Source organism: Numida meleagris, chromosome 2 (genome assembly GCF_002078875.1).
Source record: "Numida meleagris isolate 19003 breed g44 Domestic line chromosome 2, NumMel1.0, whole genome shotgun sequence".
NCBI classification, from domain to species: Eukaryota; Metazoa; Chordata; class Aves; order Galliformes; family Numididae; genus Numida; species Numida meleagris.
In genome coordinates, this window is record NC_034410.1 from 48,856,192 (window position 1) to 48,872,763 (window position 16,572).

The 16,572-nt window shown below is 38.7% G+C and overlaps 1 protein-coding gene across 1 annotated transcript in view; it reads right to left on the reverse strand.

The window, feature by feature from the left end:
- Window positions 1,063–16,572, reverse strand: part of ITGA9 (integrin subunit alpha 9) — a 218,121-nt gene continuing 202,611 nt past the window's right edge. The window contains exon 28 of the mRNA XM_021386283.1: window positions 1,063–1,822. Coding sequence (XP_021241958.1) covers window positions 1,724–1,822 — 99 coding nt within the window. The 3' untranslated portion in view covers window positions 1,063–1,723. The remainder of the gene's footprint in view (window positions 1,823–16,572) is intronic.

Consider the following 16,572-nt stretch of genomic DNA (forward strand, 5'->3'; position numbering starts at 1 on the left):
CAACACTACAATTACTTCTTATTTACACAAGGTGCAAAGTACAAGTAGAATCTAAAACCAAGCCCCATAGAGACTCACTGTTTCTATTCAGAAACCCAAGAGCTTTTTGAAGATACATGGCTGAATTAATTACAATTCCATGTTTTCCAATTCAACAAATGATTTACTAAGGAATTACTAACGAATGAAGTGGCAACCTGAGATTCAGTAACATCTGCACCTTGACAAAACTTCCTTCTTAATGTTTGATGAAGAACGACATTCACAGAATCATAGAATCAAAAAATGACTTAGGTTGGAAAGGACCTTAAAGATCATTGAGCTCTACTCCCCTTCAATGCGCAGGGTTGCCAACCACTAGATCAGGCAGCCCAGGGCCCCATTCAACCTGGCCTTGAATGCCTTCAGGTATAGGGCATCCACAACTTCTCTGGGCAGCATGTTCCATTGATTCACCACACTCTGAGTAAAGAATTTTTTCCTAACATCTAACCTGAATTTTCCTTCTTTTAGTTTAAAGCCATTCCCCCTTGTACATTCTATACTAGGAACACCCAAACAGGGAATCTCAAGATCCAAAGAACATTTTAATGCTTGCATCTACTTATCTCTCCTAAAAATATCATATAAACACTCATGACTCATGTAGAAAACTCACAAGGCAGGTATAATAGTTACAGCTTGCATCAAGTGATCACTTGCTTTGACAGCAAAAGGTCACTGTTGTTAACAGTAGCTTAAAAACTATCCTTCTTAACATTAAATATTAATATGGCTCCAGTTTTTTTATTTTTATTTTTTAATTCCAAGGAATTTGTCAGTGCTATGGTAGTTGGCCAAATTATTCCCTTTTGGTATCTCAACTGTCCAATCCTAGACCATGATCAAAATACTAGGGACTGCAAGAGAAAAATTCCCAAAGGAAAACATGTTATGCTTTCTTCAGCAATACAAGTTGAGCTACAAGTCTTGCTACGTGTCACTGAGGAAGTATTTTCATCCTTTCCCATTCAGGTCAGTGAAGGATAGACTCGTATACAAAACATCACATATGTATAACACTTTAGGTTCTTCACTTTATAAATCAAACACCAAATTCAACTCAAAAAAGAGACAGTGAAAAGATTTTGGCTTACTGCCATTAAATGGTCTATATACAATATTACCAAGCATTGTGAATTAAGCATATGAGGTTTTCAGCTATTTTGATCTGCAAATCTTTCTTCTCTCTTGCATTGAAGTTTAAAAGTACAATAAGATTTATATATACATATATGTATTCCCAATGATTTAGCCAGATATCAGTGCTTGAGTGAACTATATAGCTATTCAATAGAAACTATAAAACATCGATACAAATATAAAGACATGATCAATATAAAAAGCTTATATTTATAAAAAATATTTTTAGGTAACAGTCTTCCCCTGAGGGTATACCACATAGTTGGATTCATAAATATTACTCTGCACTGCAGCTTGGTTACCAAAGTTCAAAGTTCAGCTCTAAAATGAAGTGTAAATAGCTCCAGTCACCTGACATGGCCACAGTGGTTGCCTCAGGATATGTTCCCTAGCTTGTTAGAGTGATAAAGACACAGCATCAACAGGGCCTCCGAAAAATCTGGAGAAGATTCCTTCTTCCACATATGGAAGATACGAGAGCAGGACCTATGGGCGAGCAAGCACGTGTCACATGACTGGGCTTTCCCTTCTCAAGGGCAGTTCATTGATTTTTCTGGACCCAGTCCCAACTATCTTCAGTCTCCTTTTTGTTCTTTTCAGCCTCAATAATTTCTTTGTACCTCCGGCGGAAGAAACCCATCTGCAAATCAAAAAGAGATTATGGTGATAAGTAACAGTATCATTAAATTGAAACTTACATTGCCAGAAAATGTGAAAAAGAAAGAAAACAGCACCAATGTGAATATCTAAATTCTAACCCTGGAATCATAGCTCCTTGTTTACATCAATATGCGATCAAATTGGGTCCCAAATCTTCACAAGTCCTCTGCTCCCTATAGTTCAACTACTCTGAGTCCTCTTATATGAAACAAAACTACAAAACAAAACAAAACTCCAAATATTTCTAATAAACATAGACCAGAAAAGGCAGATACAGGTTTATTGGTATCAAATAAAGACTAACGTAAACTTTGGATCTAATCCTAAAGTACAAGCCAGCTCTTGGGTTCCAGGTCAAGGATGCTAGAGTTTTATGAACTGTGCTCTCATTGTCCACAAATGCATGAAACAAAAGAGATCAGCGGAATTCAGAAAGACCACCTTCACCTATCTGCCTTTTTTTAAACCCTTCTTTGAGAAAAGCCAACATATTCTACCACTGGTGCTTCATCATGGTTCTGAAGACGTTATTTTAGCTCCCAGCTCCCATGTTTCCAGAAGTACCAGCCATGGAAATAACTACAGGTACTCTCCTCTTCCTCCCAGTAATCTACATTCAGATCTCAAATTTTCTATTTAATGATCGTCTGTGTTAAGATGCTTTGGAGGAAACAGATAGCTTCAGATTCTTCTTGTTGCTAAATGATTTCCCTTGTCTTTTTGCTACCAGCTGTGTGAGGTCAGAAGGCAGACCAGAAGTCTGATCTTACAAAATGCAGAACAGCAACAATAAATCCTCTCCAAGTGTTCAGGCTGCTGTAAGGCCCATTATTCTTATTTCCTAGATTCTTGTGATTAAAAAAAAAAACAAAAAAAAAACCAGCTAGCAGTTTTCATTTCAGTTTGTATATAAACGTCTTATATTTCTGTTTTTTGGTGGTTTTTTTTTCCTTTCAGATTAACAAAAATGATTTTAATAATAGACTTTGGTAAGCATTCAAAAATAACTCCTCAAACTTAGCAGTGCACCATGGAGACCACTGAATCAATATTTTGTTCATTATAATTAAACATTTATATAACTCCTACCACTCCAAACCTGTTTTCTTAACTCCCGCTGAGTAAGACACAGTGCTTTAGTCTTCCTCTATCAGTCAGTTATTGCCACTCTTTATTCCCAAACTGGCTATATGTAGGAATATTTTGTACTGTTTTGTCACTACAAAGTTTCTGTTAAGTTGAACTTTCTAGTTTCAGTTCTTTAGCAACTTTAATTTTCTTCAAGTATACTTTAATCCATGGGGCTCTGGAAGACAGCTTTTTCAAACTGATGAGTGTGCTCATCCAGCACAACTTCGCAAACTTCAGGTCCTGGTAAGTGAGCCCCAGCTGCGCCTGTAATTCATAGCAACATGACAGCAAGCACACACGACTTTCTCAGTACTCCTCACCTCCACTGTTTAGCTTCTGTGCACAGGCCATAGATGCTGAGGAACAGTGTAACAAGTATCTTTTTTGAATAATCACAGAACACAGCCCTGAGGCATACGACTAATTCAGAGATAGGTGAACTCTGCTGAGTGCATAGGTGTGTATTACATATATAGCTACAACCACATTGTAAATATACGATAGGCAGACAAATACATAAATGCTTATGACCTCAATTTTACAGAGATTGGTCCCATGACCTTCCAGAGGCCATGACGCATACTGAAGTCATACCTGAAAAGTGGTTTGTTCAGTCTTGTGCACAAACTATGAACACAGTCTCTTGCTCATCCATCACAAGCAAAGCTTTATCTGCTACTCAGTACATGCAAACACACTGATGATGGGTTTTCTGTTTCATGTCCTCACAAAAAAGATATTGTAAAATTTTGGAGAGCCATGACCCTCACCTCCCAGCATCTTTAAGAATAGTGTTCTCAGGAACACAGAAAAAAAAAAAAAAATGAAGAGTTTATCTAGTTTTCTGTTCTTCAAACTTGCTCGAAAAAAAGCCACGTAAACTTCCATTTCCTGTAGCAAAAAAATATCATTACTAGTATTGTTTTTTCACTCGTACCTACAGCTATACCAGTGCAAAGGATGTATTTTGACAATAGAACCTCAAGATGGCAACATTTTGATAGGACAAGGGGGAATGGCTTTTAAGTAAAAGAGGGGAAATTTAAGTTAGATATTACGAAGAAATTCTTTACTCAGTGGGTGGTGAGAATTTGGAACATGCTGCCCCGGAAGCATTCAAGGCTGGGTTGGATGAGGCCCTGGGCAGCCTGATCTAGTGGGTGGCAACCCTACACATTACTGGAGGGTTGGAACTAGATGATCTTTAAAGTGTCCTCCAGCCTAAGCCATTGTATGATTCTGTGATCATAAAATCCCAGAGAAATCTTACCGATGCCAGTGTACTTTGGATCAATGGAGACTTAAAGCTAATAGCAAAGTTTCTCCTTAGATTTTCATGCTCCAACATGGAGACTTTAGTGAATTTCTTTATTGGTAAAAAAAAGTAATAAGTTAGAACTTCCTCCGCCTCTGTTGTTGCAATGCTTTTACCAGTGGGATTCATTGTAGGTACTTATTTTAGTCTTGGGAACCTGCAGATACACCTTACATATGCTCAGGGAGCAGATGTGTTGAAGAAGTGGGTGCCATTTTTGTATTATCAGGTTTTGTAACAGACCTACAAGTTCTGCACATTGAAAATAAAATTGCCAGGGGATTTGGTTTCCTAAGATTAACAAGAGAAGTTCAATTTGTAGCTTTTAAAAACAGGTTTTAAACCCCTAAGGTTTCCATCCTTCATGCAACAACATCCTTGATTCAATAAAATCCTCACTTGAAGTTATAATCAAAATTATAGAAAGGCTTTTTAATTTCCTCTAGGGCCAAACAAACAAAAGCAAACTCCCACTGTTATTTTAATAAAAATTGTCTGTTTGTGAACATCTGCTTCAGGAATTATCTTTAAAAGTTGGTTATGATAGTTTTGGTATTTTACTGTTTCATTACTGGATACAGAATGCTTTTGTACAGCTTTTCAGTAGGGCAAGAAAAGTGAGCTGAAGACCTTAATAAATATTAATGAAGCATGAAATCCTGCATCTACAGTTGATTCCACTGTGAAGCTAAGTACGTTCACTTGATGTAAGTGCTGTGGATAATTCAAAATTAAGCAGAGAGCTTAATTTAAATGCAACAGAAATGAGAAACTGGACCTTAAGGATTTTTTATTGGACATTTTAAAAGTAGTGTTCGGGATTGGTTAAATTTGCCATCCCTAAAAGGCAAAGGCATGCTTTGTTATGGGATCCAGTTTCATAGGATCAACATAACATGTTTCCACTTAATGAGATAGAGTCCCTCTGATCATCAGAAAGATTTTTTTGTGATGGCTGCAAAGTAATCACAACATTGTCATAGCTTCACAAGAGACCACACAGTGTACATATCCATCTCCTTACAACAAACAGATTTCATTAAAAATGACAGCAATATTAACCCATATGGCAATGGCAGACAAGTGCCTGTGGCAAGCTGGAAAGAACAAGAGAGTTTAACATGCTGGAGAAGGGGTAATAAGGAGGATGATGCATGGATAAAAGCAAGAGAAATGGTGCAACATGGATACAGAGTATATGCTGTCTTGGTTCACTGGGGCAGGACTGACATCAGAGACCTACTGCCTCTGGTATTTTTTGTGCTAATGCGAGGCCCTTAAGACAACCCAGAAATCCCAGTGAGGATAACTGGGACTCAGTCCTGGATTTCAAACATGGTAAAGAGAAGAGATCACCAGCTATAGCAGGAGCATTGCATGGAATTTGTGGAAGTGGCATTTTCAGTGGACCAGTGGTCTCCAGTCTGATTCATGGTCCACGATTCTCTCATATTGTTCAATTCTCCCACATTTTGCTTTCCATAAATACAGACACATGCATGTGCGTACATATGCATCGATGAAAATGGTAAAGGAATAGTCAAGCCCAGATCTGTGACCCCACCATGCAATGTGTGAGTGCACACCACCGCAGGCAAGGCAAGGACCAACGGCAATACTCTGATCAACAAACTTGTGCCTGGGGAAGGCACTCAGCAGAGGAAGAGCAATAGGAGAACCTTATTATAGGAGGTAAGGAGAGAGTACAATGGGAAGATAAAGGGATATAATGGAAGAAGAGGAATCAGCCACCAAAGGAAATGCAGGAAAGGAGAAAAGCAAACCCTAATGAGAGTTGGGTGACAATGATCTGGGAAGGCTGAAGAGGCCCTCAGTTTTGGGCCTTTTGGGTCAGCATGGCTGAAAAAAAGGTTGCCTCAGCTTGCCTCATCCTTTATTCTTAACCCTGACAGAGCTCACTAGAGGGGAACAGCTATGCTGGGGCACCAAGTCCCAGTACATTTTCTTTGTGTGGAGATAGGATAGGAGAAAGAGGGACATTGATTCAGTCTTCTGAAATATAGGGATAGTCCCCAAATTCTGGGGCTATCAGTGTCAGTCCCAATGGATTCGTGCCCTACACCAGGAAAAGAGAGACAGACTGAACTGTCTGCAAACCTACAAACTGTCATGGTTTACATCTGCCATGATAAACTGCAAAGGGGTGTCTCCTTGCTTTGTAAACAAATTCACACAAATTCAGGCAGAAACAAATAAAATGGAAATAAAAAGTTGATATGATCCTTATCAGAATAGATAAACAATGGCTAGCCCCTTCTGGAGATGCTTCAAATAAGTATTAGAGTTCTGTAATTAAGGAGCTTAGATTCAAAACCTGACTTTTTCTTAACTGAGTTATTTCAGCCTGTGCACCTTTTTTCTAGCATAACCTTACTGCCATCTACAGTATATTCTGAGCAGAAAGCATGTTTCTGGCAAAACAGAATAACAAAGCAACAGAAAATCTGTGTTTCTTGTAGACTGGGGAATTACACCTGTTAGTGTGAAGTTATTTCTTGTCACACGACAGCACTGTCAACTCTTGAGTATTCAAATCTTGAGTATTCAGAGTCTCTTTCACTAGTATACACAACTCCCTTATGCTGCCATGTCAGTTCTAAATCATTTAAAATCACCCGTAACACTTGCGCAAAGATGCATTCTTCAAGCACTCACACAAACTGAACATCCCAGTCAAAGTAATTCTGAAGTGTTAACATCATAACAAATTACTGTCTTTTTTTCTGCTGCTATTTTCTCCCCTCCCATCTGCACCTCCGCAGGCTGGTCACTGAATTACTGGACTTTCTATTTTTCTGAACTCTGAAAGTATAAGCATTTAGTTGACATTTCCTGCATTACTATCCTGTGGCTCTCTCTCTATATAGTGCCAATGATAAATATGTTTCAAGAATGAGGATATTGCAAAATAAAATGTAATCCACAGTTGGGAAAAAGCAAAGCTAGTGAGAGTGCAAGTAATACTGTCTCTGTTATATTTACTGTTGCCTAAGTGTCTAAAGCATTTTTATCATGCCCAGTGAGGCTCACTGTCCCAGACTAATAAAGTGTGAAATAAATTGAAATGTGGGCTACAGAAAAATGGTTAGACTATGTATTTCTTTAAACTAATCTTTTTCCCATGATCATCATGCATTAAGAAACAGCACTACATCCTGCTGTAAAATAATATTATGACCTGACTTTAGTACACTAGTGTTTGCAGACTATTATTGAAGAAGGAATACAGGTTTGTAAACAACATTCACACAGAATCCATAATTCTATCAGAGACTTTTGCCACTAATGTCAATCAGCAAGGTATAAATTTTTAATTAAATTTCTACCATATCCTGATCTACTAAGCTGCACACAAAGAAAATATTGACTTTTATCAGTATAGAGTTTCTGACAAATGTCTTCTAATGGATTACATTGACCACAGTGTAAACCAACAAGTAAAAAGAGAGTGAAGTAAGTACTGATATACTTGTAGCTAAGAAATAAAATTTAAGAGCCATTGAAGAAATCTCCCATTGAACAATGCCTGGATACTTTGGGTTCAGTGCCTTAATCACAAGCCATCTTTATTATACAGTTACTTTGCTACAGTAAGGACAATCCAGCTGTATCTGAGCAGCTACACTCTGGATTTACATCAGGAATCTTTTACTGCCCCAGCTCTTTAACCTAGGCAGAGGTCCAAAGCCATTTACCTTGTGACTCTTCAGAAAGAACTAAACAGTTCAGAAAATGCGCAGCTAATCACACCTAAAGGGAGACAAGGAGCTTCACCCACAGCAAGACGCCACCAGCTGGCTGGGCAGCAGCACCCCGAATCTCTGCACAGCAGACTGGTGCTGCTGGGACTGGAAGCGCTGAGTGTTTCCCCTTGCAGAGATCAATCACTGCTTATTATGTGTGTCTCATTTTACTCCTGCCAAGAAGGCAGGGAAAAAAAAAAAACACACCGCACTTGGGTTCACGTGGCCCTGGACTATTCTGGCATGTAGCCAGCTCCAAGAGGATGCACCATTTCCTTCCTCCCAATTAAAGTACCCCTGCCACAGTACAGAGGGGTCATGAACAGATATTGCGGATCAGCTTTTCCATACGGGACTGGCAAACTGCCACTGCCTGGGCCTCCCTGTGAGGAAAAGGCCTTTTTGGAAAGTAGCCATAAGTAATGGCTGGAGTTTAAGGAGAAACTGTATATGTGGGAGGAAGGATGGTATTGTGGTTAAGGTAACATGAGGACTCCAGTGGTCTGGCTTGATTACCCAGTCTTCCACTGACTTTTTGGGAGGTGAATCCCTTTGCTTTTCAGTAATATTGGTCCTCATTTGCTCAATTAAACGTGCAAGAAGATAAATATATATGCTTCAAACATCACCATTTCATAAGTAGTTGGTATGTGAGTGTGTATATACAAAATGATAAATAGACCTTTGTAGCTGGGGAAACAAGGCAAAGAGAAGCTGAGCAGTTTGCTCAATGGTAAGGCCTTCTCTACAGACACTCTATTTAGCTACCATGGAAGAATCTGACATCTAGCGCCTGTATCTAATCCGAGTTTATTGCAATACATGTTGCTATGCAGAAAAATGATCAAAAAAGTGCAACATACCTCCTAACTTCTAAGTTCATGCAGACTGGCAAACTGACTCAAGATAATACTGTTGGTACTTGGAGTGAAGATCTGTCATACTTCATAAAGTTTAAAAGGAAATCTATTTTACATGGTTTAGTAGTAAAACAAGCATAGTTTTAAAACATATTTTTTTCTCAGACAGTAACTTTGTGAGGCTGAAATAATAATGAAAAAAATTATGTGCTCTTTTTTGCTAAACTTAGCCCATGCAGTCATTAAGTAAACAACTAATTTAACCAAATGCTTTATGTCTGTCTCAAAGGTCAAGTTTTCAAAAAATATCAGTAAGGCTGAGTACTCTGAGTAGATATGCAAATTCAGAAGATCCATATACATGAAAAAGACTCATTCAAGCATGAAAAGAGATAACTGCACATAGAGACAGATACCAGGACAGTCAGTTCAACTCAGTATTTTGGTATTTTTTTCAATACAGTGTGTCTTGCTGTTGTCACTCATGTACACAACATGGAATTCACTATGTGACAAGTCATATCTAGAACGGTGTGGCAAGTCCACACTGCAATGCTGCATCTCGCCCCATATCCCCAATGTCCATCCATAAATGATGTATTCCTCTAACCATCACTCAGGCAACTTTTCTCCCAGGAGTTGTTCATTAGTTTAAATGGGCCTGCTTGTTAAGGAGGTGAGGAATAAAGCTGGCAATTGTGGTGTCCACCCCTGGAATATCTTTACCACACTGGTAAGATCTAGTTTGCCTCAGGCATACTGCTAGCATTTGATTCACTTATGCATATGCAAGGACTTCTCCAAAAGTAATGCTTCCTATTTTATTATATTGACCCACGATGTCAGAGGCAGATGTTGGTGGTATGGCAGTAGAGATTGAACCTTCCCACCAATATTCTGTTACATTTTGTTGCCGTGTGACAGATGGCAGCAGAACAGCAGACTGACAAAATGCTGTCTAACACTGAAAAGCATCTGAAGCAAATGTGTGCCACTGAAGTTGTCCATGCAGAAAAAATGGTATCCATTGTCATTCACTGATGCTTGCTGAACGTTTACGGAGACCAAGCAGTGGATGTGAGCACAGTGAGGCAGTGGGTGGTGTGTTTCAGCAGTGGTCACCTCCACTGGTGCAGATTTTTACAAGTGCAGCATGCAGGCTCTTCTTCATCACTGGCGAAAATGCAGAGCTACTAGTGGTGACTATGTTGAAAAAGAGTGTTTTGTAGCTGAGAATTTGATTTATCAGAAAGTGTTCTTTGTACCTGTTGTAGTTTCCACAGAAATAAATAGAAAGCATTACTTTCAGAGAGACCTACATATTTTGCTAAGGAAGCTCTGTTCTGTGGAAACAAAGAAAACTCCTGTGACTGGACTTTCAAAGATCTTTCAGCACTGAGTTATGGCAAGTTCAGTTTAATGAAAGCATGAACTCCTTGCAGGATAGCAACTGTGTATAGTAACTTGCATGACAGATGTTGCAAGCATACTTGTAAGTTTAATCAAAAAGCAAACTAACCAACATTAGAATCCATAAACACTTCCACATGGTTTAAAGATTTTTTTTCCTATTGCAAAATTTTACTGAGTAGTTTATTTTTAAAAAAGTCACAGAATGAACACAGCCATCATCCAAAGTTCATCTCTGATTATCAGCCTCAAGAACTGGAAAGAATACAATGTTTGCTGCAGATACGTCTGGACAAATTACTATATACTGATTTCTTTATCTCAGCAGGGAACAGGACAGTAATTAAATACATCGTTCCTGAAAGTGCAATTAATTTAAGATATCAATCAATCCATATTTTCCATTTCCTCTCCAAAGAAAATAAGAAAAACTACTGAAATACTTCTGGCTTTGCTTGATATCCAAGGACTAAATGTTAAAGACTATTTCTGGAATCAATAAAATGTAACTTTACAATCATATATTGATATACTTGACTTGCCAAAAGTATATGAATTAAAGCTGTTCTATGTCCATATTATCTGAATAAATTATTTCCATGGGTTTAGCTGAACCAGGAGGAAATGGCTATGTTTGATGTAAGTCATAACTCAGCATTTCCCACTCTGACACCGAGCTTGAATAGAGAATTCAGACTATGCAGGTCACATTTTCTCTGTTCTTGGAGTTTGGGTCTGAGGGATGCTAACGGCTTCCAATAAACACACATGTTGTATTCCAGCAGCAGGGAACCTTGGAACTTTAGGTACTTATTTGCAATTGTTCAGACTACACACGTATTCTTTTGCCAGTCTGGGCTCCTGAAAATGATGGCTATCTTTCTTCTTTTTGGAAAGACAGTTCAAACCACAACCCAACCTCTCCCTTGCTAGTGAGTTCTATTCATTCTTATGGTGGCAGGATGAGAGTTACACAGCCACAATGGCTGGGATGTTCTCAAAGTGACCTGGCAAGCACAGCTCCCATTTAGAGGACATTGAGACCAGAGAGAATGCTCAGCCATGGTATTATTACTATTGTACATTATCATAGTTCATTTTATCCAGAAAGATAACAAAGGCATTTCACAAGTACTGGACACCACCACTGAAATGTTGCCAGCCCTGCTCTTGTGGGAGGTGAACAAATATTACATGGTAGCCAGCAAACCCACTGGGGAAGGCAGTGTTTTAGCTACAACAGTAGCATTAACCATTTACTTGGCTAAGAAAAAGTAAAATGCAAAGATGCCTATATCCAATCCTCTTGTAATATCTAGTCAAATTTCAAAAAGTACAGGAAATCATCCAAATAACCTACTTCAAAAACAAAAGAAAAGAAGCATTTGAGTCACTGCTGCCAAAATAGAACTCCTTTCACTCTTGGGGGTCTACACATATTTAGTAATACTCACTTTGGTCTTGGAAAAGGAAACTACATACACAGCACTGACTGTTCTTTGAGAACATCTGCCTGGGAAAATGTTATTTATAGAAATAACCAACTATTTCCTCTGACCAGTTCCCTCAAGGTTTCCAAGTTGCTATAAACACTGAAGATTCATCCATGTTTGGGAGGTAATACAGGTTTGGTTTTGAATCACAGAACCTAATCATCACATGATTGAATTAGTAGTGGTAGTAACAGGATAATACCAAAAAAGTCAAATTCTAGACAGACTGAGCCTAGAATATGTATCAAAAAAAGGCACGTAGTACCCTTGAGATTATTTATCATATATTCAGTTTACATGAAGCAAACATGTAAATGGGTAAGTTGTGGAGCACAACAACCAAATTAAAAGTTTACCACAAAAGCTCCACAGAACGCAGCAATTTGAGAAGTACAGAAAAACAAATGTCAGAGAACATGAATAAAATACAGTTGTGCATTTTCAATGGACAACTGAGTTTGGTATATTCTACGTAGCTCCTGCAGGTAGGATTCATACTTTCATAAGTGAGATGATGTGAAAAATGAGAAAGAAACAGTACTGAAACATGGAAGACAGCATGAGAAAGAAAAATAAAGAGAAACACAGATATCCCTTATTTAATGAGTTCTTAGGCAGCTCATGCAAACATCTATATCTCGACAGGAACAACTTTTGTGCATTTTGAAATGCACTCTTCCCACAGCCAGACCCTAGTAAGTGCTCTCACAGCAACCTGAGCCAACTGCCTTGTTTATCTGAACGATTATGATTCTTAAAATTAAAGCATCACCACAGTACATACTGGTTTATTCTTGGAATTCCATGTACAGAAAGGAAGAGGAATGCAACCTATGAATAGAAGCAACTTGCATCAAAGATACAGAATGCCATTAAGTTTCAACAGGCTTCTCCTGTCCCCAGCTCCACAACCTACGTTTGATGCTAGACAGATGTGATAATGGTTGGGTTACACCACCCAGCCAGAAGGCTTTTTTAGTGAAAAGGGTTTTTCCTGGAAAGATTACATGGAAGGACATATTTATATATATATATATATATATGTATATATACATGCACGTATCTCTCCTCACACAGAAGAAAGCTAGACTTCATCTCTATAGTAAAATCCAAGGAGGTTCTGTGCCATAATGGCACATGTCTATGCCCTGAAGAAGAAAAATAATGTTCTTAAATTTAATTATAGAGCCACTATTCTCAAATCAGACCACCAGGAACCAGGATAGGGGTTGGCACAAGGACAGGACAGGAAATAGCAATTAGCCTCTGCCACCTGAGCTGTAGATAAAAGGGAAAGAAAAGGTCTCCAAGCTTGTAATACAAGATACATAGAATGCCAAAGAATAACTGCAGGTTTAGGCTTTCTTTTTTCCCCTCTGCTGGAAAACGGTAAACTGTATGTTTTGGCCCACTGTATAAAGACATAATGTTTGAGGCCCTAAGAAAGGGAAAGTGTCTCCTTCCAAAAAGGGGAAAACAGTAGTTTCTGCTACACAGATGAATTTCAAGTTAGCTTTGGTTAGCTTCAGATATTTCCTAAATGCTCAAACAATATGTGAGGTAACAACAAACTCTGCATGCAGAGGAATGCAAGTATTCTTACAAAGACACTTGTGTAGTCACAGAAAAAAAGTCTAAAAGGCTTCTCAAAGCAGAAAACCCAAATGCACCTTTCAAAAAACTGGTTAGGTTTGTCTGGCCTTTTTTTCTTAAAACAAAACAAAACAAAACAAAACAAAACAAAGGAACTTCACAGTTCACTGAAAACAAAAACGAAAACAACCTTCTTTTTATTTCAAAGCTTCTCCCCTTAAAGCTGTGCCAGGAAACAGCACCATCCACATATCCAGCCTCTGCTTATGTGAGGATTTCACAAGATCAGCATATATCAGGATTCAAGTTCCTCAATGGAACAAGCCTGCTTGAAGCCTGGACAAACTGTAAGCTCACTAGATGAAGTGTCTTCACAGTATTTCTCTACAAGTTGCAGAAGGTCTTCAAACTCTCATTTTAAGGCAAAGAGCAAATAGACATAGGTCTAGCACATAGGTAGACATCCTGAAGAGCAGGAACCCCCTTGATAATCAAAAAACAACAGATGTATACGGGTACTATTCTGCTTGTCTTTCTCCTGTTTGCAATCCTGCCAACAATCCAAGGTTTAGAGCAGAAGAATGTCTTATAATGTAAGGGACACTGGAACATTCATAACATTAGCTCTCTGCCTCAGAAGCCCAAAAGCTGTAGAACAGTGCTAGAACCTCCTCTACAAATCAGAAGTTGTATACAACAGGTACAGGCTCAGTTCAGAAATAAACTTAATATCTATATGAATTAGTTCAGATAGAAGTTCAGCTCCTGTATTAAACATGTCACAGAGAAAAAAAAGATAGTGTTACTGCAATGAATACTAAATCTCTGTTTTGCAAATCACTTCCACCACTGGCTCCATATATCACTGCTGCCCTGACATCCATTCGGGTACTCGCTAACGCTTCACCCTCTTGACATCCTCTGAGCACAAATCATTTCTTTCCTTTATGTGCACTTTGTCTGAAACAATACGGATTGAATGATTCACTCCATTATTCAAGCCACTTCCAACGTAGCACTACTATTTTTGTATTTGTGTTATAGTAGGATATTTATTGTGTCATAAGATATTTTGCTTTGGTTTTTCATTTGCCAATTCTCCACTGATTTACAGGTGCATATATCCACCAACTCTGAACAGGTTCTTGTCCCCATGTATGGCTGCAGCCCTAACTGCTGAGGGAGCAGTGCATGAGACAGCAGTTCCCAAAATAATCTAGCCATGATAATCTTTCCCTTCTGAACCTGCCAGTGCTTATGAAACCCTGGGTTCATTCAGCACATCGGTAGTTGTCCTGAAGCAAAGCAGCCTCCTCCTGTACTCTACTCTCCACAAGCATCCAGAGGCCACCAAAGAGGTGCAAGCCAATCTCTGTGGGTAAAAAGCAAAATGTATTGTTGTTGGCATCAGCATAAGAGCCCCTCCAGCTCCTCTCACATATGGGAGACCACGGACAAGACATGAGCAGGGAGCATGAGATGTGCTGAGGACAAAGCAGCAGGAGCAGGAACTCATCCCCGTGGATGCCAGTACAAAGGCATCCAAAGCAGATGAACAGGATATGAATAGGCAAAAGGGTTGGGAGTAAAACTGGGGCTATCCAACAAAATATGCGAAGATGAGGTAACTCTTGCCACTGTGCATTATGCATGGCATCTCTTGGAAGACAGAGAAAGCTTCTCAGTCCCTCTGAATCTGTATGCACTTAAACCAGAGGAAATGTGGTGTCTACATGAAGTATTAAAATAAACAAGCAGAGAAGCAATACCAGTCAAACACCAATCAAGCTCATGCTGTGCATATGGATAAATAAGCTTTCAGTGATTTAAAATAAGCAGGCTTTTAACATTACTTCCATTGACACAGGCCCCTAGACCGTGCAATTTCTGATCTGCAAATAATGAAATGATTAACATCTCATCTTACTGTACTCACAGTAACTTCACTCTGATTCAAAGTAGGATGTAGGGCTGAAATTTCCCTGAGAGCTCATTCCTGCTAATGCCATTCATTCAAGCAATACGTAATGTGAAATGTTTACATGCATTGTAATAGTTTTCCGCAACTGAAAGTAGCTCCTCAATCTGTCTGCAAAATGTTGTTGTGTTAAAGAACTTGCCTGTTGTGTTGTGACACTCAAGGTCCAATCAATCACACAACAAGAATGTCCCTTCCCTGCCAGGCCACAACACAGGCGCTGCCGCCAGCACACAGCTCCCTGATAATGGAGTTGCTCTTGGCTCTGTTTGGTGTGAAAAGTCACCTTCCAGGACCACAGCTTAACTCTAGCTATTTTCTTAATAAAAAATAAAATTTAATTTATGCTCTAGTCCTAAAATTTGTGTCATTTCTACCCCTTGCTAGCAATTCTGCAACGTCCAAATCTCCAACTAATTCACAGCTATTTTTTCACTCCACAGTTAAAACAAAAAACCCCTTCACTTCTAATATAACTTTTCAGGGAATTTTTCACATGCAAAATTTAGGCATGGCTCTAAGATACACTTAGCCAATTTTGCCTAACAAATATTTACAATCAAGCAATTAAGATTCCTCTGTAGGATGCCGACTTTCCCATGTCAGTTTTATCTCATACAACATTAATACTGTCAGTAACTTTAATTAATATAGAAACGAGTGAGTGTAAAGTATTACTTACATATTTTAGGATTCAAAATAAGATTTAAATGAAAATACTGGCTGGTACCAGAAACTCTAAACTTTCAATCATTTTCCCTTAAGACAAAACTGTAAGTTACTGGTTCCTTAAGCAATCATACAATTCAGTGGATGAAACACTGGTATGCAGCTGATGAAGCCTTGCTGTGACTGCCATCTCTGCTATAGGACTCTTGTTACATCATCTCACCATGCTTTGCTCCACCACTGTTTTCTGCATGCAGAAAGGGCTGTATATAAGCCTGTAATTAATTATATTTGTTGCTGTTGTTCAGAATTTTCCTCAAAGCTTTAATGTAGCAAAATGGCTGTTTCTTCACGTGTACTTGAACAATCCCAATAACATTCAAGAAGGCTCAAGTTTCAAGATTAAGCTAGAAAACAAAGTAGTGTATACATTCTAGTATAGACCAACAAGCGAACTTGCATCAGATTCTCGTGAAGACTCAAGGTGTGAGCTGCTTCTCCTCTCACCTTGCACATT